This window comes from Perca flavescens, chromosome 19 (assembly GCF_004354835.1).
Source record: "Perca flavescens isolate YP-PL-M2 chromosome 19, PFLA_1.0, whole genome shotgun sequence".
Classification (NCBI taxonomy): domain Eukaryota; kingdom Metazoa; phylum Chordata; class Actinopteri; order Perciformes; family Percidae; genus Perca; species Perca flavescens.
The window spans coordinates 2,809,779-2,831,251 of record NC_041349.1 but is presented as its reverse complement, the minus strand read 5'-3'; the positions used below and the strand labels follow the sequence as shown (position 1 = coordinate 2,831,251).

The window sequence follows — 21,473 nt, the reverse complement described above, 5'->3', positions numbered from 1 at the left end:
TCAATTCAATTTTATTTATAGTATCAAATCATAACAAGAGTTATCTCGAGACACTTTACAGATAGAGTAGGTCTAGACCACACTCTATAATTTACAAAGCCCCAACAATTACAGTAATTCCCTCAAGAGCAAGCAGTGCGACAGTGGAGACTGTGAAGTGAAGTCAGAGCATGTGTGAGTTCTAAGTGGTTCTGGCTTTTGGGAAGAAACTGTTGTTGAATCTGGTAGTCCTTGTTCTGATGCAGCTGTAGCCCCTCCCTGACGTGTTCACACTGGAGAGAAGCCGTACTGGTGTGATCAATGTGGGGATTCTTTTTCTACGAGTGGTACCCTTAAAAGACACCAGCTCATTCACACTGGAGATAAACCTTACAGCTGTGATATATGTGATAAAACCTTTTCTCATAGTAGTAGCCTAAAAATCCACCGACGTGTTCACACTGGAGAGAAACCGTACTGGTGTGAACAATGTGGGAAAACTTTTACTGTGAGTAGTCACCTTAAATCTCACCAGCGCATTCACACTGCCTCGTAGTGAAAATGTTTCAGAGCCAAGCTGTTTCCTCCTGCCTCCTCCTCATGCCCTGATAGCTGTGTTGTTATTTTCTGATCTTCTCTCCACATTGAAGGCTGACCAGCAGTAACTTGATCTTGTGAACAGCATGGATGTTATCCTGGCCAAGACTCCATACTACGCTCCCTCCCTTTGAAGGGATTCATTTCACTCAAAATTAGCTTTTTTTTCCTGTAATACAATATGTTGAGTTAAGGGTTCAACTGCTAGCGATATTTAACTAATGCTGCAATGAAGGAGTATTAGTTCTTAATTAAAAAAATCTGATCACTGTTTACTAATGTAATGTCAAATTGCTGAACTATTTAGTCTATTGTCCATTAAGACGAAGAAAAGAAGCTAATATTCTTAACTTAGAAGCTTTAAACAAAGCTACATGGAATAACATTTCACGGATGAAAAAGATATTTTACAATATTTAACTATTACGAAAGTGTTGAATTTAATATCACAAAAGGTAACATTAATCATCCTTTTAAGCTAACACTAAGTTATGTGACTGTCCTGATACAGAATTAAGCTAATGCTAGCTTGTGTCAGGTAAAGTATTTGTTATTTCAGTAATTAGTAATACCTCTGTAAGATGCTGAATATGTTTGTGATGTGTTACTGAACAGTTTCTTTAATTGTGGATAGACCAGCTGGTTGTATTTGGGGGGAAGTTTGCGAGCTTTTGGTTAATTCTGGCATTTTTAACCCATGTATAATCATTTGTTTTATTAATTTGCTCTGTCCTCTTAAATAAACTGAATAGAATTGAACTTTCGCATTAAGTTTCTTCTTTTTTTTTTACAGGTGTATTCTTCTTTATGACACTCTTATGACTCCATATTATCCTTCAGTTTATCACAAACATTCAACATCAGCACACATCTGGAGATACATGATTTTCATTGGACGGGGAGGGAAAAATCACTTATGGAAAGAAATATCTCAAGATCAGTTTATTATAAATGTGTCTCACACTTGAAATTCTGCAGAAAATGCTTGTGAATACTGAAAAGCTAAATTTCTAAAGCTGAACTACATTGCTGGCTTTAATGTTTAAGAAGGTAAAGCAGTGAGAAAAGTTGGAATGGTTTAAATTAGTAAAAATGTTAAATAACGCCAAAAATGTATATCTGAATGTATATTTTAAGGTTTTCTGAAAGTTTAGCATAGTATGTTGAAAAAAATGTCATAGTATGTAGACATTTTTTATAAGAAAAGAATAAAAAATGTCCGAAAAAAGTCAGAATTGTAGGTTGGAAAAAGTCATAGTATAGTATTTTGAAATTTTTGAGAAGAAAGTCATAGTATGTAGAAAAAGTCATATAGTATGTTGAAAAAAAGTCATAGTATAGTACAGTACAGGAAGTACAGTTTGGACACACCTTCTCATTCAATGTGTTTCTTTATTTTCATGACTATTTACATTGTAGATTCTCACTGAAGGCATCAAAACTATGAATGAATGCATATGGAATTATTTACTTAACAAAAAAGTGTGAAATAACTGAAAACATGTCTTATATTTTAGATCCTTCAAAGTAGCCACCCTTTGCTTTTTTTGATAACTCTGCAAACCCTTGGTGTTCTCTCAATGAGCTTCATGAGGTAGTCACCTGAAATGGTTTTCACTTCACAGGTGTGCTTTGTCAGCGTTAATTAGTGGAATCTTTTCCCTTATTAATAAAAAAGCAAAGGGTGGCTACTTTGAAGAATCTAAAATATAAGACATGTTTTCAGTTCTTTCACACTTTTTTGTTAAGTACATAATTCCATATGTGTTCATTCAGTTTTGATGCCTTTAGTGAGAATCTACAATGCAAATAGTCATGAAAATAAAAACAAAACACATTGAATGAGAAGGTGTGTCCAAACTTTTGGCCTGTACTGTATGTCGACAAAGTCATATAATAGAATAGAAAGCCTTTTATTTTCATTATACACATGTACAACCAGATTGAAGCCATTCATCTTCCAGTGTCAACATGTACTGTATCACCATTTCTAGCCACTGGGGGACCATAGGCAGGCTGGGGGAACGCATGTTAAAATACCTCATGAAGTGAATTTTTCATTCCATAGGACCTTTAAAATATTCTGCATCTTTTATTCATTAGGAATCTTTTTACGACTTTGAAAAAAACTATTTGTATTTTTATTTAAGAAGAGGACAGAACAAATTAATAAAACAAAATGATTATTCATGGGTTAAAAATGTCAGAATTAGCCAAAAGCTCGCAAACTTCCCCCCAAATACAGCCAGCTGTTCTCATGTGTCTAATCCACTGAAGACGCCTGTTAATATATATATATATATATATATATATATATATATATATATATATATATATATATATATATCTCACATAGGCTGCTGCTGTTTTTTGGAGCTATATGTTGACACAGCGACCATTTCATAAGGAATATTGTGCTCCTCCTAATATGTGTCTATCCACAATTAAAGAAAACGTTCAGTAACACAACATTTTTTTACAGGCATCTTACTGAGGTATTACTAATTACTGAAATAACAAATACTTTACACGACAGAAGTTAGCATTAGCTTAATTCAACATCAGGACAGTCACTTAACTTATGGTTAGCTTAAAAGAAGAATTAATGTTACCTTATGTGATATTAAATTCAACACTTTCGTAATAGATAAATATTGTAAAACATCTTTTTCATCGGTGAAATGTTATTCCATGTTGCTTTGTTTAGCATTTATTTTACATTAACATCCAAAAGCAGTACAACATTTTTTTTTCTCTGAGTCTTTAAGATCAGTAAAAGCTAATTTTGAGTGAAATGAATCGCTTCAAAAGGGAGGGAGCGTAATATGTAGTCGTAGCCAGGATAACATCCATGCTGTTCAGAAGATCAAGTTACTGCTGGTCAGCCTTCAATGTGGAGAGAAGATCAGAAAATAACAACACAGCTATCAGGGCATGAGGAGGAGGCAGGAGGAAACAGCTTGGCTCGGAAACATGTTCACTACGAGGCAGTGTGAATGCGCTGGTGGGTTTTAAGGGTACTACTGTGAGAAAAAGTTTTCCCACATTGATCACACCAGTACGGCTTCTCTCCAGTGTGAACACGTCTGTGGCTTTCTAGGCTACCACTATGAGAAAAAGTTTTCCCACATTGTTCACACCAGTACGGCTTCTCTCCAGTGTGAATACGTTGATGTATTTTTAGGTTACCCTTTAGTGTGAAAGCTGCCCCACATTGATCACAGCTGTACGGCTTCTCTCCACTGTGAATGCGTTGATGTCTTCTTAGGGTATTCTGTCGCGTGAAAGCTGCCCCACATTGATCACATCTGTACGGTTTCTCTCCAGTGTGAATGCGTTGATGGTTTTTTAGGGTACTCGGTTGTGTGAAAGCTGTCCCACATAAATCACAGCTGTAAGGTTTATCTCCAGTGTGAATGAGCTGGTGTCTTCTAAGGCTACCACTCTCAGAAAAACTTTGCCCACATTGTTCACACCTGTACGGCTTCTCTCTAGTGTGAACACGTCGATGGTTTTCTAGGCCACCACTCCTAGTAAAAGTTTTCCCACATTGTTCACACCAGTACGGCTTCTCTCCAGTGTGAATACGTTGATGTATTTTTAGGTTACCCTTTAGTGTGAAAGCTGCCCCACATTGATCACAGCTGTACGGCTTCTCTCCACTGTGAATGCGTTGATGTCTTCTTAGGGTATTCTGTTGTATGAAAGCTGCCCCACATTGATCACAGCTGTGTAGATTCTGTCCAGTGTGAACTCTCTGATGAATCTTTAAATATTTCGATGATGTGAAGTATTTCTCACAGTGTTGACAGTGGTGATGTTTGGGTCCCTCTCCTCTCCGTTTCTATAGCAACAGACAAACAGAGATAGAGAGAGAGAGTTAGTGAAGTAAGGGTTAATGCCCGACTGCACGTCGGAGGGTTCATGCCTTGCCGTCGTCCATTAATACCTGACCATGGACACCTCGAAGGGCATTAACCTGTTTATACCATGGTCACTTGCTAAATAACACATTTTTAAAACATTAGTTTATATTTTAATTAGTTTTACAATTGAAATATAAAGTTTTTACAAACAACTCTGTTTCCCTGGTAACGCCTGACGGTTTGACTAATGCCTGGAACAATCATTCCCATCGATCAGGTTCTTATGCAATGCAAATGTTGTTTACTTTGATGTTTACTCCAGGAAATAGGAAGGGCCTTAGATACGACTCAGCTGATAGAACCCTTAAGTTGTAATGTGAAACTACTGCTGGATACGCGGGTTCTAGGGACACCTAAACTGTAGCCCCGCCTTAGCTCTGAGGAAGCTAGCCTAGCTCCTCCACCGACATGCAGCTTTTTGTCAGGTAGACTGTCCAGTGAGTGAGTCAGAGATAGCAGCACTAAAGGACGAGTATGGCGAGTGGTTGCGACCCTCAAGAGTTCCCCGCCGGCCTCTTTAAGATCGCAAGTTTGGCAAAACTTTGAGACTGTTTGGCTGCAGCCTGGAGCCTCCCGTGTCAGGTCCGTGTCAGGTCCTCTTGTCTAATAATGTCCCCACCTCGAAAACTTTGACTTCGGTTCAGTTCCTGTAGTAGGCTACAGGCGAGAGCGTGGTGGATGAGACGAGGACTGTGTGTCACCGTTGTTCAGCAGTTGTCGGGTATGTGAGTGGAAATACATCTAACATGCTAACACATATCCGACACCATCACCCAGATGTGCCAATCACTGGAACAAGACAAAAACAACTGTCCAACTTCTCCTCCCTACAGTGCTAAACCAGCCTTTAGATACAAATAATTAGAGCAAAAGCAAATACAGGTTATTTTCTCATACACTACTCTTTTTGCACTTGCTCTGTTTACTTTAAGTTTTATTTTTGGATTCGTACTGAAGGTGACTATTTTGTGGTTGGATTGATCGCCTACATCTGGCTTCAGGTTGCACTACACATTCATTTTACTTGAACAGTGCAATGGTAAACTACTTTAATAAATAGAGATTTTAACCTTATTGAAATTTGTTTTGTGTAAATTGTTAATAATTAAGCAATGGGAAAATAATCGCTAATTTAAAAATGTACCGTTAGAATAGTTGTTTAAAAAAGAATCGTTAGGGACAGCCCTAGTGTAAATCTCTTAGTGAAGAATTTTTCACAGTGGAGGAGGATGTTCATCTCTTTCTGACCAAGATGGTGGTCACTGAGTCTGTCTCTCTCTCTCTCTGACCTGTCTGTCTGACCCATTTGGTGGTCACTGAGCCTGTCTCTCTCTCTCTCTAACCTGTCTGTCTGACCCAGTTGGTGGTCACTGAGCCTGTATTTAGTCAGGATCTCTTCTTCGTATCTCTGAGAGTGTGAAGATAACAATAACAATTGAGTCTACTTTGTTTGCTTTCTCCAATGTTCTAAATGTTGGTCTATTGAATGATTCATAAGAAGCTCATCCCTGTGTATCACCAGATGCCAACGCATGCCTCAACTTGGTTATATGGGCCCGATGTCCATAAAAAGATGGAGGAGGGCCCTACATATGGTGCAGGCATGGATATGTAGACTGTAAACTAACTTGGGGGAACTAGAGTGTGTAATGGTTGTGTTGGGCCAGTTTGAAGTTTAGTTGAAGGTAAAGTTGACGTGTTGTTTCGGATGTTATGATCAGAAGCAATAATGAGTTTTGGATGTTAAACAGTGTGATACATGGATCTTACTTGAACCTAAAGAATATTTTGTCTGTAATTCATGGCTTTCAATAGAAATTAGTGGAATTATGGCATAAAAATCTTTAGAAAAGGTCACATGGCATGAAAATGTCACTTTATGAGGTTTTTTAACATTAATATGAGTTCCCCCAGCCTGCCTATGGTCCCCCAGTGGCTAGAAATGGTGATAGGTGTAAACCGAGCCCTGGGTATTCTGCTCTGTGTTTGAGAAAATGAAAGCTCAGATGGACCAATCAGGAATCTTCTCCTTATGACGTCATAAGGAGCAAGGTTACCTCCCCTTTCTCTGCTTTGCCCGCCCAGAGAATTTGGCCCACCCATGAGAGAAAGAGAGACATTGTGGCTTTCAAACGAGCAAAGTGGCAGTTGGTCAAGGCCACACCTTCCACCTTGCCCCCCCCCTCTCTCCTCCTCAATAGCATTTAAAGGGGTGATAGGTGATAGAATGTGTAGTGTTACTGTGTGTGTGTGTGTGTGTGTGTGTGTGTGTGTGTGTGTGTGCGCATGTGCATGTGTTTGTGTTTGACAGAATACGGTAAAGTGAGCTATTTAAATGAGCTGCATACATGGCTAAACGTCATTAACTCTTACCAGTGTATCACCCTGTGTAACACTACGTCTGCAGCAATCCGGCCACAATCTTCCTAATAGAGTTTTTCCTCGCCGCTGTCGCTCTGCTTGCTCTTGGGGGAATTATTAGAATTGTTGGGGCTTTGTAAATTATAGAGTGTGGACTAGACCTACTCTTTCTGTTAAGTGTCTCGAGAAAACTCCCAAAAACATCCCAGTTAGATATAAAATGGTGGAATGTTAAACATATTCTTTGTAAATCTTTACAATTATTCCAGGCCTGCCTTGTTGGACCATCAAAACAAGGCAAGGAACATCTGGTGATTTTCTGTTAAATGAATTGTTGTTGATTAAGGCTACTGTGCATGTAGCTCCAGTTAATGACTTTTGTGGCTTACGTTTTAGTAGTTATTTAGTTTTAAAGGGGTGATAGAATGAAAACCAATTTCACCTTGTCATAGTTGAATAATGACAGTTTAGTGGGTAACTATGACATACATAGAACCTCTAAATCCCATTGACACCTCTTTTCTCTGCAAATCTCACAAATTGAAACTGCCTCTGAAAACGGGCAAATCTCAACAACTCGGCGGCTCCTCCTCATTTGGCTCTAGTCTGTGTTTGTCACGCCCCAACATTTGCATAGGCTACACAACTGACCTGAGATCAGTTAGACTTCTGAATCTAGGTCGTTTATACATTGTTCATCTGCTATTTTAGCATTAAATTCACTTCTGAGACTTCTTTATGCGAGAAATCAACTATGTAGAGGTCAAATATGGGCCGTTTTATGAAAATGTATGTCTAATTTCAAATTTTTCTCCGACTGTGTCGCGGCCGTTGCTGCCTGTGTAGCTGCCCGGCCTGCCTTCCTTCACAGACCCCAGCCTGCTGTGAGCTCGATTGAGCTCCGTCAAGGCTGGCAGCCCACGGCACTTCATACCCGCGCAAAGTCACCACTTTGTGGGCTAATGGACTACTAAATGCCGCTGCTCTGACAGAGCTCCAGGGCCTGCAACTCCCCTCTTCCTAATGCCAGGTGTGTGTGAGTGAGAGCGATCAGCGAGCTTGTTACGCCAGCAATCTCTTACCACAGGTTCCAGTTAATCTTTTAATGTGTGTAATTATAATGTGTTGAATTATTTAAACAAACTATTGGGGAAATAAACGCTGCTTGTCCGCCTGCGGCTCTATCAATGAGAGCTAGCTAGCCTCCTCTTAGAATTCCTCTGAAATTCACAAATATTCATTAACTTGAAATCGGACACCGTTGTTAGCTTTATAAGACCCTTAGGTAGATGTATACGTGGCATGACGAAATTGAAAACTGTAAATATACCCGAATTACGCCGAAAATGAAGCTAACTATCCGTGATTTGTAGCTAGCTACACATAGCTAGGACTGAAGGGACAGTCGCAGCTAACGAAACACCTAGCCTTCACAAATATTCATTAACTTGAAATCAGACACCGTTGTTAGCTTATAAGACTTTTAGTTAGATGTTGTATAGCTAAGTGGCATGACATTGTGTGTAACATGTGGTAAGAGATTGCTGGTGTAACAAGCTCGCTGACGGCGCTCTCTCTCAACAGGCCATTTAGCTAGCAGGAAGAGAGGAGTTGAAGGCCCTGGAGCTCTGTCAGGGCAGCGGTGTTGGTAGTCCCTGCTGTGGGCTGCCAGCCGTGACGGAGCTCCAAGTACCTCACAGCAGGCCGGGGTCTGTGAAGGAAGGCCGGCCGGGCGGCGAGGCAGCACCAGCGGCTGAACTCCAACACACAGTCTTACCAAATTTGCAATTAGCCATCAATTTTCGTAAAACGGCCCATAGTTGAGCTTTTATATAGTTGATTTCTCGCTTAAAAAGCCTCATAAGTAAAATTTAATAAACAAAATAGCCCGACAAACAATGTATCTAACTTTGCAGTGTCTGAAATATGAGGCCTGCTGTCGAGTCTCCCATGTGTTTCTATGTAGTTTGCTCAAACCAATCAGCGCGTAGCTCATTCTGAATATTCATGAGCATACCATATTTGGAAGAAAAGCTCTTGTTCCAAAATTACACACCCCATTAGGAGACCTTAAGGAACAGTGTAAAATACCCTATATAATCATTCTATCTCCCCTTTAAAGCTACAGACACAGAAAAAAGAAACCCAAAGATGGACCATACTGAAGACCCATGTGAGCATCACTTTAAAGATGTGGGCTGAAACAAGGTGGGAGAGCAAGATCAAGAGCATCGAGCCCATGAGGTACCAGGGAGCTGCCGTGAGAGAGGCTTTAAAGGAAAATTCCAGAACATTTTTACGTTAATCTTGATCACTATAGCTACACGAGTACTTTGGATAGAAAAAAACAACCTGAATCAGAGCAGGCAACACGGAGAAGCTGCAGCTACGTGTCCAAGCGTCCCCTGAGCTAACATGGCAGTTGTTGGGGCAAGTTTTAGAGTTCCTTTGTGCCTCTTAACAGACACAAAATGCAATTAATATGTCTGTGCCACATGAACAGGGCCTTTAAGCGCAAGCTTATCTGTCCTCTCTGCATATAAATCATCTGTAAATTGTAATTTCCCCACTGGGGATCAATAAACAGTAAACAGTATATTGACAGACAGCACAGGTCACACACACACACACACACACACACACACACACACACACACACACACAGGTCTGGACGAAGTAAACTACGTCGGCCCTGCAGTTTTGTTGAAGTCACAGCGAGGCTGATAAAGGGGTTTCAAGTGGTCACAATGTATATTACAGACATTTTATGAACAAAAAAAACAATAACTAAATCAGCTCCTACAACTTCCTTTCTCCACATTTGATCTCTAACAACAGAATGAAGGGATGACCCACAGAGCCTGGTTGCTTTAGAGTGGTTGTTGTGTCCTGAACACTGACCTGAACATGGCTGCTATCAGAGTCCCAGTCTGCTGCTTGTCTTCTGGGGACCTCGGTGCTCCGCTGCTCCTGGTTCTGGTTGTCCTCCTCCATTCCTCTCTGGTCCTGAGATCCAGCAGATCTCCACTGGGGCTGCTGGACTCACTCTGGATTCTGTTCAGGACAAATCAAAGCCCCCAGAGATATTCAGGATCTGCTGTCTCCTCTCGTTTTCCTCCCATCCACACACAACTAAAACAACAGGCTGACAACTCAAAGCAGCAGCTGGAAAACTGGTCCATCTCCTTCCTAGCTACAACATGAACTCAGAGTAGTTTGGAGAAAACAGCATTATATTAAACTGGGAATAAATCTAAAAGGTAAAAACAAACACTACCATAACGCTGGCTTTTTGGTGTCTACCCTTCACGATAAAAGCCCAGCTTAAATTCACTCAGAGCATTTGACTAACCGGAAACTCAATAAAAAGTGATTCTGCCGACACTAGATATCAAACCAAAGCTACACACTACATCTGATTAAAGTGCTGCGAGCTGTAAGTTCACCACTTTTACGAAACACAGGAAGTGGACCAAAAACAGAGCATTTACTAGTCTGCACTTTCAACCTTTAACACAGTTGAATGACTTAAAAGGTCCAATATGTAATATGTGTACTGTAATAAATCCAAAAAATGACACCAATGCCTCATCAGATATTAAGGAAACATGTTAAACTGAAATACTAGATTTTCTGATAACAATGCTAATGTCAGTATTTTTTCTTTTTGAAATTTACATTCCGTGACGTGATTTATGTTTATGTTTTGATCTGTGTGTGTGTGTGTGTGTGTGTGTGTGTGTGTGTGTGTGTGTGTGTGTGTGTGTGTGTTATCAACGGCCCAGTTTGACAGGCAGGCCGGGTTGCCAAATATACCTGTAAAAACGTAAACCCAGCGCGCTACAGCTGTAACGATAGTACAGCCATGAAAGCAGCAAACAAACAAACAGGATCAACAGAGATAGATTCTACATGACATAAAAAAAGAAAACAGCATGTTTCTAACAGTTGCGTGACCAGAGACGTAACAACCCCCTGGTAAATATTGGAGATGTATTTGAAAGATGGAGACAGCTTAGATCCCAAAAGGACGCAGAGTTGGCTTATTTTCTCCTGAACAGCTAAGCATTAGCTTCAGGCTAATTTATCACAGCTACTAGGGACGGGCATTTTTTTTGTCATTTCAACATTTGTGTACTCACATTGAATTATATAGCTAGAGTAACCGAGTTGGTTACTCGCAAAAACATTTGAGACATAGCCAGTAAAGTGATCCCGACTGGTCCTGGCTAACGCCGCCATGCTAACCCTGCTCTGCTAACGTTACCGGGAGGACCAGGCATGCAGCCCATGGCTGTTTACAACATGTAGTTCAGCGGCTGGAGCCGACAACGGTGAGTTATTTTAAGCCACGAGAGGGGGGCTGTAAATTGGAAAGAGAGGACTGTGAGCTTGCAGTGTGTTTAGCGATTGTTGCCGTAATTCTAAGCCAATGAAGTGTGTTCCGTCGGCAAGGTAGTGGTATTTTTAGCATTTCGTATTGTAATTCTAAGCCGAGGAAGTGTGCCTGACTGGCGTGTGGAGAGGACAGTGAGGTTGTTGTGTTTTTAGCGGTTCATACGGTTATTTTAAGCCGAAAAAGTGCGTCTGTCAGTTGGTTACAGAGCTCCGCGTGAGCACGGGCTTTTATGACTGTCAATATAGCCAGCATCTACCGTTAGCTACTCCGCTGTGCTGTGGAGTAATGTCTGGCTATGTGAGACTAGCATCTACCGTTAGCTACTCCGCTGTGCTGTGGAGTAATGTCTGGCTATGTGAGACTAGCATCTAACGTTAGCTACTCCGCTGTGCTGTGGAGTAATGTCTGGCTATGTGAGACTAGCATCTACCGTTAGCTACTCCGCTGTGCTGTGGAGTAATGTCTGGCTATGTGAGAAAAGCGTCCAGCTACATTGTCGTGAATGCTGCGGTCTCAGCCCGGCAACCCCCGGGAACTTCGAGTCTGGGCAGGAGGGACGACTCTCCAGTATTTTTGAATTGTTAGTGCAGTAACTATTTTAACCGCTAGCTGCCAGTATTACATACAATATTACATATTGCACCTTTAAATATCTGGTTTAAGGGATGAGAACTTTCAGATCCATATGTAATGCGTGTGCAGGTTAGTTCCCCCAACAAATGGGAATGCCTAAAACTTGTATCTCAGCAGGCAAATTATTCAGATCATAGCTTTAAAATGCATTTGTCTATTCTAGAGAGTCAGCTTACAGTAAGATTACCTCTCATTGGCTAACAGCTAGCCAATGAGAGCCTGGCTATCAGTATCAGCTGACAGAGGAGGTAGCAGTTCATTTTCACATTTACGACATAACACAAATACATATGGTCTAAAATCATCTGGCCAAAAGGACTGCAGTTGAAAATTAGCCGGCTGGCTAACACTGGCACATTTACAGAAATGTTGATTAATGTGTGTTGTCCTTTATAAATAAAGAATAAGAATAAGAATATGGACCTAACATATTTTTTTAAATGAAAATAAAAACGGTTTTGGGTGTCAGGGCACCTTTAAGCCAAAGAATGGACCAAACCAGTATACTGAATTTCACCACTAGGTGTCCCACTTGTCTCAGCCGAGTGAGACTGGTGATAAATGTCCATAATGAGAGTGTGAGGACTCCAGTCCACATGGTGGCGGTAATGTGCCTCTAAGCCAGGACTTTTTTAACCTGCAGTGAGCCTCCTACTGGAATTCTTTGGTTTAACACTCACTCAGCTTCAAATCTGAAATCTTTCCATATCGGCGGTGCAGTTTTAGTTTTCTTTGGGACTAACTCTGCCATATATCATCTTGTCACTGCAGAAACACATGATACTACTTTGTAGTTAACAAACACAACTTGAGCTGTTTCTCCTCACACTGCTACGGTGGCCGAGACGGTTCAACACAAATACACAAAATCTACAACACAAATGATTCTTGTATGTTTGAGAAGTAGGCTAAGTGAAACATGGTTCCTGGCTAATTATGATTACTGTCACTATGTGATTATCACAAATAAGCAATGTTGTTAAATATCTTTGTATTTTCATAGTTATGTATACTCTGCCATTTAGGCTACAAAGGAAAGTGTGTGTGTGTCTCTATCCAGTGTAAATATTCAGACCACAGTCTGAATTCTATTTATTGACTTATTTTATTTTCCAGTAGTAAGCAGGAAGTAAGGTCATGGTTAAAATTCTGGGTGTATTTCATTCAGACCAACCGTGTATGACCGTGAACATAGACCGTGGATGTGTGTATGGATGACATATTACGCCCCTAACACTGGAATAGGCAGCATGTTGAAGGTAACACAATCAGCATTCACTTTAAACATCTGTTTACCGTAACCATAATCACACACACACACACACACACACACACACACACACACACACACACACACACACTTTCCAAACCAAGCGTATGGAGGGAATTAGCCGCTGGGAGCTGATCAATAAGCAGATAGATCCAGTTAACAAGTTCCAAGCTCCTGAGCCTCTCCACAGCTCGGTAATAATCATCTGTGTTCAGCTCCGGTCTGTTTGTTTGGATCAGAGGGAAAGTCGCCACACTTCTGCTCAGAAAGAATGAAGCTCACACATTTCTGCTCATTTTCAGAAAGAATGAAGCTCCACTACATTTAGAACACACACATACTAATACTTTTGGCTTTCTCCCATTTTAGAACAAGGTCAACAATGGGAGCAGCTGACAGACACACACATACTAATACTTTCTACAGACACACACATACTAATAATACTTTCTACAGACACACACATACTAATAATTTACTTTACACACACATACTAATACTTTCTACAGACACTACAGACACACACACATACTAATACTTTCTACAGACACACACACATACTAATACTTTCTACAGACACACACATACTAATACTTTAATACTACAGACACACACACATACTAATACTTTCTATCTTTTCTCTTTGTTAGAGAGAGAGAGAGAGAGAGAGAGAGAGAGAGAGAACAACAAACAACGGAACGTTTCCCTCCAAAACAAACGGGGGTCGAATGGGAAGCTAACTTCAGCGTCGTTGATGCAACAACACATGAATATGAACTACTAGCTAGCCTGCTACATTACATTACATCACATGTCATTTAGCTGACGCTTTTATCCAAAGAGACTTCCAGTTAAGTGCTTTCAACCCTGGAGGTGTAAACTCCAGACAACAAGTAGTAAGAGCAAGTCCATTAGCTTTAAATAAGCTAAACTACAAAGAGCCATATGAAAGAGCTAGCTAGCTTCTGCTCAGCTCCGTTAGCATTAAGCAGCCGAATGGGAAGCTAACGCATGCGCAGCTCTGTCTTCTCTTGTCTCTGAGTGCCGTGTAAAAGAGCAGTTCTTAAAGTGTTTAGCTGAGTGTGTGCGGGTTTACCTGGAGCTCTGTCTTCTTCAAACTCACTAATAACAAACAGCACAGCTATCCCGCCGCCAGCCACACATCCCAGTCAAACAACGAGACTTCCGCTTCTTCTTCTTCTTCTTTGAAATTTTACGGCAGCCGGCATCCAATACGTTGCATTGCTGCCATCTACGGAACTAGCACCTTAATGCACTATATCCGATGATACAGTCCAGTGTCTATTAAAAATTTGAAAAAACAACGTCTTCCCCTCCCACTTGATCCTAATTCTAAAATACTTTTCATTGACACTTCTTCCAAGCCAAGTCCTTGCAAATTTCTGAGTAGATCTTGTCTTTCATGGTCATAATTTCCACAAGAAATCAAAACATGTTGCACTGTCTCCGGATCCTGACATGAACACAAACCACTCTAGTGCTTACCTAAAATAAATAAATTGCTATTCAGAAACGTGTGACCAATCCTCATTCTAGAAATAATAACCTCGTCCCTACGTCTACCCTCCCTTCTTGTACAACCATTAACTGAGTCAGTGACCTTACTAGAGATTGAGAATAAATGCCTGCCTTTATGTTCTTGCTCCCAGAGCTGTTGCCATTTGAAAATTGTTCCCTGCCACACAATACTTTTACCCTCCGCCTTGGATAGCCTCCTTTTGAGCAGCTGCCTTGGCCAACTTATCAGCCTTTTCATTTGAGGTAATACCTACATGAGCTGGGACCCAGACAAATGATATTTCTACCCCTCTCCTTGTCACATCTCTAATTGCCAGAAGAATATCATATACAAGATCTTGACGACTCTTTGATAACCCTTTCCCAATACTATTAATAGCTGACACAGAGTCACTACATATCCCAGTCCGGGTTTTTCAGATTAAAAGTTTAAAATGAAAGAAGGCCGCCGCCTGGAGGTCAGGAGGGAAACAACAGATCCACATTCAGTTCATTAATCAGTTAGTGGTGGACTGGAACTGAGGACATTTACTCAAGTACTGGACTTAACTCCAGGTACTGGGACTTTACTTGAGTATTAAATCATGTGCAGTATTTTAATAACTAAAATAATGTACAAGTATAAGGAGAAATTAAAAAATATATATTCATTTTGAGCATTTTAATTTATTTTTCCACCAGACTCCCTTGAATTAAAACAGAAATGTTATTGTGAAGTCCTTGTACGTTATTCTCTGGCGCTACCCGAGCTGGCTATGTCCTAGGAAGGACATACAGCCTTTCTATAATTAAAATAATGTGGATTTATAAGGAAAAATGACAAAATATAGATTAATTTTTAACATTTTATTTTTTCACCACACTCTAATTAAAACAGAAATGTTATGAATATTAAACACTTCATTCAAAGTGGACAGAAACTAAATAAAACTATCAAAGTCCGTCTTGGTTCATCTTTCCACTGTTCCAACAATCACCACTATGTTTTGGTTGAAATAAACCTTTAATTAACTCATTTACATGTGGAGATATGCTGGCTCTATACACGCTAAAAGTCCTGATTATTTACATGGAGTCTGGTGGAGATATGCTGGCTCTATACACGCTAAAAGTCCTGATTATTTACATGGAGTTCTCACTTCACTAACCCTAAATTATCACCTTCTCTTCATGGTTCATAACATAACATAAAGCAAGACAGCTATGTAGAGGAGCACTGAGTGGGAGGATCTGAGCCAAATGACATGCAGCTGGCTCATTCTGGGTCAAAATCCAGGAAAAAAGGTGGTGCACCCTCTTAGATTTTGCTCAAAGTTTATGCTACCCTTAATGTCCTTTCACACTTTTTTCCAAAATCTAGGGCATGCTGTACAAACTTGTAATGGTTAAGTCATACTGACATGTTTGTCTTCCAACCTACAAAGTTTTGGGCTGCCTATGAATTAATCTCCAAATATTGCTTCCCAGATAATGTGATTTTCAGGCTGTAAAACTTTAGTAATTTCAAGGGCTAAAAATATGAAGACATAGGATTTGAACAGAAATATTTTACAGGCCTTGGTTTTGGGACACATTCGTGATATAAACAAGGTTTGAACAAAATCTGAGACAGTGCAACAACAACCTTTAATCCCATTTTAACCCAGAAGACTCTGACACCTGCCTGATAAATAGCCTATATTAATTGAAAAGAAAAAAAACAAAATGTACTTCTTTGCCAAGACATATACATGTATCTATTAGAATAGAGCAGTGTAAATTTAGCATAAGGCCATCCTCAACCTTACTGTAGGCTACTTGTACGACATGATTTCTGTTCAGCAATCAACGATTGTTGTTATGCACCGGGCTAACGTTTGCAGGTTTTAATTTGCGGGTAGTTTAACGTTACTGTTACTGTGATGTAACTTTGGCTATGTTCACTGCATATTCCACAAATGAACGTGCCATGACGGACATGCACTACTAAAATTACATAATCACACCAAGTACTCTCAGTCACTTAGCCTGCGAATTCCTAGCTAGAAGTTACTAGCGTCAACAAATAGGCACTAACTGGTGCTAACGTGTACAGCAGGCTACTTCAGTTGGCTTACTTGAATCTTACTTCATGTGACTCGAGAGCGCAGACTCGCCCACTGTGAAAAGCTGGACGTCTTTTTGCAGACTTTACAAGAGGCAACTCGTAGGGCTTGTCCCCGTTTAATCCATAATTTGTATTTTTCATCTTCCAGCCAACGTTCATTGAAACAACCTGCCAGCAGCGATATCACAAATCCCACTATGGCCACACCAAGACCCGCCCTTCAATAGCATTTATTGTCCAGGTGTCCATGATGCTTACGCAAGGTAGCGTAACCGTGACCAATCGGCTATCCTAACCTTAACCACTCGAGGTGAAACGCCTAACGCCATCCAATCGAGCTGCTTCTTAGGGCGGGTCTTGTTGTGGTGGCAGATCGCAGTCACACCGCGAGCAGGTTTAATTTTAGGCTCTCCAACATTTTATGTCTCCATTTAATAAACAAACTATTCAGTAAGTTAGATATTTGTTGTTAAAGAAATACAGTTACAATTTCAAGCATTTTCAAGCATTTTATCCAAAATTCAAGCACTTTTCAAACCTTGAAAACACAACATCAAAATTCAAGCATTTTCAAGGATTTCAAGCAACCGTACGAACCCTGTTACATGGAGTCTGGTGGAAATATGCTGGCTCTATACACGCTAAAAGTCCTGATTATTTACATGGAGTCTGGTGGAAATATGCTGGCTCTATACACGCTAAAAGTCCTGATTATTTACATGGAGTCTGGTGGAAATATGCTGGCTCTATACACGCTAAAAGTCCTGATTATTTACATGGAGTCTGGTGGAAATATGCTGGCTCTATACACGCTAAAAGTCCTGATTATTTACATGGAGTCTGGTGGAGATATGCTGGCTCTATACACACTAAAAGTCCTGATTATTTACATGGAGTCTGGTGGAGATATGCTGGCTCTATACACACTAAAAGTCCTGATTATTTACATGGAGTCTGGTGGAGATATGCTGGCTCTATACACGCTAAAAGTCCTGATTATTTACATGGAGTCTGGTGGAAATATGCTGGCTCTATACACGCTAAAAGTCCTGATTATTTACATGGAGTCTGGTGGGTTTGGTGATGGGGATTTTGGGGGCTGTTTCATGTTAAACTAAAAGGATCTTACTCTTTAACTAAAAGCTCTATCTCTGGAGGTAATGTTGTCAGACACTTAGAATAATTTCCATCCGCTTTTAGCACATTTTCTTATCAAGGAGTTTAAACACAGAAACAGCAAGAAAGAGAAAATCAACAAATAATCAGCATGAGGCCTCGTTTTATTTCATTTATTCTGTTCAGAGAACTGAAGAGGTCCAGAAATCCCTACAAGTCTGCTGCTACGTCCAGGACCGAGCATAAGCTTCTTTGCATGAGTAAGGATTCATTTGTTTCAAATTTCAAGAAGTTTAAAATGAAAACATTGACATTAATTTACAAGTCAGATGAATAAATCAGCTGTTTGCTATTTGACTTGGTCTGTTCCCTGCTGCTTTAGTGTTGGCTGGAAAACATCATCATCAGTCTTTACTTTCAGTCTGAACACACCTCAACAGATTTAAAACCACATTCAGTCACAGAAAATACAAACAGGGAATATGAAATGTCAGACAAAGATTAAATTAAAAAAGTCCACAAAGTAAGATAATATGTTGAACTACAAAAACAACAACTTGAGAGCATACAATTAAAAATGGCCCACTTCCAGTTGAAAATAAATTGGAAATATGTCTGTAATAATGAGAGCAACGTGTGTACCAATTTTCACAAATATCAGAGCAACTGTGTCCAAATTAAGGCCTTCCACACATTACAGGGCACTAAACACAAATTAACCAACTCAATCTAATCTCTTATAGCTCACAGGTTTTCATTGTTTTGTTTTGAGTTTGTGAGAATATTAAAGGATGTCACTTATGAATACCAAAACTCAAGGATCAAATCTGTGATTTAACAGGAGATAGAAGGAAACAAAAAGTGTTGAGATTAATAATGAATGTAATGTAACATGTAAACATGTAATGTTCTGTATGGAGTATAGTATTATGGGTATTTTATCTGCTGAACCGTTAACATTTGGCAAGTAAATGTAACCCACCGTGGCTACACTTTACTTTCATTTGTTTTAAATTCAACAAGCAATTTTGTTGTATTGCATTCACCAATGCAACTTTTTCAGAAATGTTCTAGTTTCCATTTGTTTCTTTACTTGTTAATCTTACACAAATAAGATAAGATGGTAACAGTTAGGGGTGTTAAGAGATCACAAAACTCAAGGTCAGGATCACGGTTTGGAGTCACGGATCAGATACATTTTTGGATCCAAGTTGAAAAGATGTTATAGTGTTAGAGTATAGTTAGTTGTGGACTTTATAATAAAAACAAATTATTTAAGACGATGTCGGTAACAAACAGTAGAGGGCAGCAATACGCTATTGCAGCCACTAGTCTACCTAATCCAAAGGAGAAGAAAGTGTCTTCTTTGGTAGTGTTTTAATCCAAACACAATCTTTTTCCTAAACTTAAAGGGATACTTCACCGATTTAGCATTGAGCTTTGTATTAGTAGAAACCTGGTAGTATTTTTGAATGACCGTGCTTCCCTCCCTCATGTCCCCCCCTGAAATGAGAGATCTCTGTATTGTGGGTCTGGAAAAAAGCCTCTGATGATACAAAAATTGTCATTTAGCATCATCGGAGACATTTTGCCCGTAGTCTGTGGACTACAGCCAGCTAGTTCTGCATGTTTTCAACCCTCCCGTAGGGGGTGGGACTGTCTTTACCCAAAACAAGTTGTTGTCTTTTCATCCACATAATAATCCACATTTCTCGGTCTAGAAGGCACCAACTTTTAAAATTGTTTCACATTTCTACAACATAAATGACCCAATTTAATACATATTCATCTTTCCAGCAGTGAAATATCCCTTTAAAGAAGGATTGTTACCTTTTGTGATATTAAATTCAACACTTTTGTAATAGTTAAATATTGTAAAACATCTTTTTAAATCTGTGAAATGTTATTCTACGTTGCTTAGTTCAGCATTTCTTTTACATGAACATCCTAAAGGAGTACAAAATTCATTTTCTACGAGTCTTTAAGATCAGTTGTTTGTCCGAACACAGACGCAGTTTAAACACATCAACTGTTCGAGTTATTTTTAGCAGCAGCAGCAGACAGGACTGATTAAAGCTTCTCAGTTATAAATGTGTGCTTCTTTTGTTGGTCTTAAGGAACAATAGACCAAATATTTCAGCAATTTGACATCACCTTAGTAAACAGTGTTGGGATTTTTTTAATTGGTCAGCCTTCAATGTGGAGAGAAGATCAGAATATAACAACACAGCTATCAGGACATGAGGAGGAGGCAGGAGGAAACAGCTTGGCTCTGAAACATGTTCACTACGAGGCAGTGTGAATGCGCTGGTGGTGTCTTTTAAGGCTCCCACTCTGAGAAAAAGTTTCCCCACATTGTTCACACCTGTACGGCTTCTCTTCAGTGTGAACATGTCGGTGGCTTTTTAGGCTATCACTCCGAGAAAAGGTTTTACCACATAAATCACACCAGTACGGCTTCTCTCCAGTGTGAATGCGTTGATGTATTTTTAGGTCAATCTGACGTTTGAAAGCTGCCCCACATTGATCACAGCTGTATGGCTTCTCTCCGGTGTGAATGCGCTGATGAGTTTTAAGGTGAGTAATATGAGAAAAAGTTTTCCCACATTGATCACACCTGTACGGCTTCTCTCCAGTGTGAACACGTCGGTGGCTTTTTAGGCTATAACTCCGAGAAAAGGTTTTACCACATAAATCACAGCTGTACGGCTTCTCTCCAGTGTGAATACTTTGATGTCTTTTTAGGTTACTCTGGTGTGTGAAAGCTACCCCACATTGATCACAGCTGTGTAGATTCTCTCCAGTGTGAACTCTCTGATGAAGGTTTAAATATCTAGATGTTGTGAAAGATTTGTCACAGTGTTGACAGTGGTGATGTTTGGGTCCCTGTTCTCCTCTCCGTTTCTATAGAAATAGACAAAGAGAGAGAGAGTTAGTGAACAACCTTCTTTAAACCCTGGACTTGCTCTCACTCTCAATTTTAACTCTTCATACAATAATGTTTGACAAAATTAAGGAAAATATGTGCCAGTTGCAGACATGTCATTATGTAAGGTTCATAACCTTTATAAGTTCTGAAATATTCTAATTTTTTCAGGCAAGTTGTAATGAAATCAGGGATTAAAGTGAAAAACAAATCTTGGCCAAGTCTTAAGCTGTTCACATCTACCTATATACAGATAGCACCCCTTTTGCAATCATGCCCTATTGGGTTTTAATGTACAACAAGATGCAAACAGCAAAGGAAAGGGAGTATTGCGAGCGTTCTCTTTTCCTGATGAACAAAACAGTATTTCAGTAACATCCCACAAGAAACCATTACTGTTCTTTTCTACTGCAGCAATAATAAATTATTCTAAAGTTACTCAGGAAATTTACCATAAAGATCAATTACAACCACTCATCTACACTGCTAGAATATGATGCGTAGCCTACATACCTCTCTCTCATTCACTCCGTCTCTCCCTCACTCTCGTATGGGCTAAAATACATATTTCCTAAGTAACATTAACTCCCTAAATAAATAAATAAATGTCATGTTGTACACATTGAAATATGAATAAACGT

General features: G+C 39.7%; 1 protein-coding gene and 1 pseudogene across 1 annotated transcript in view; both read right to left on the bottom strand.

The window, feature by feature from the left end:
• The window catches only part of LOC114574058 (zinc finger protein 501-like), a 36,485-nt gene extending 22,126 nt beyond the window's left edge, over positions 1–14,359 (bottom strand). The window contains exons 1-3 of the mRNA XM_028606359.1: positions 14,262–14,359; positions 9,765–9,917; positions 3,601–4,420 (exon numbers count right to left, since the gene is read on the bottom strand). Of these exons, the coding sequence (XP_028462160.1) occupies positions 3,601–4,420; positions 9,765–9,857 (913 nt within the window). The 5' untranslated portion in view covers positions 9,858–9,917; positions 14,262–14,359. The remainder of the gene's footprint in view (positions 1–3,600; positions 4,421–9,764; positions 9,918–14,261) is intronic.
• Positions 14,360–20,141: 5,782 nt separating this feature from the next.
• The window catches only part of LOC114574063 (zinc finger protein 501-like), a 134,005-nt pseudogene continuing 132,673 nt past the window's right edge, over positions 20,142–21,473 (bottom strand).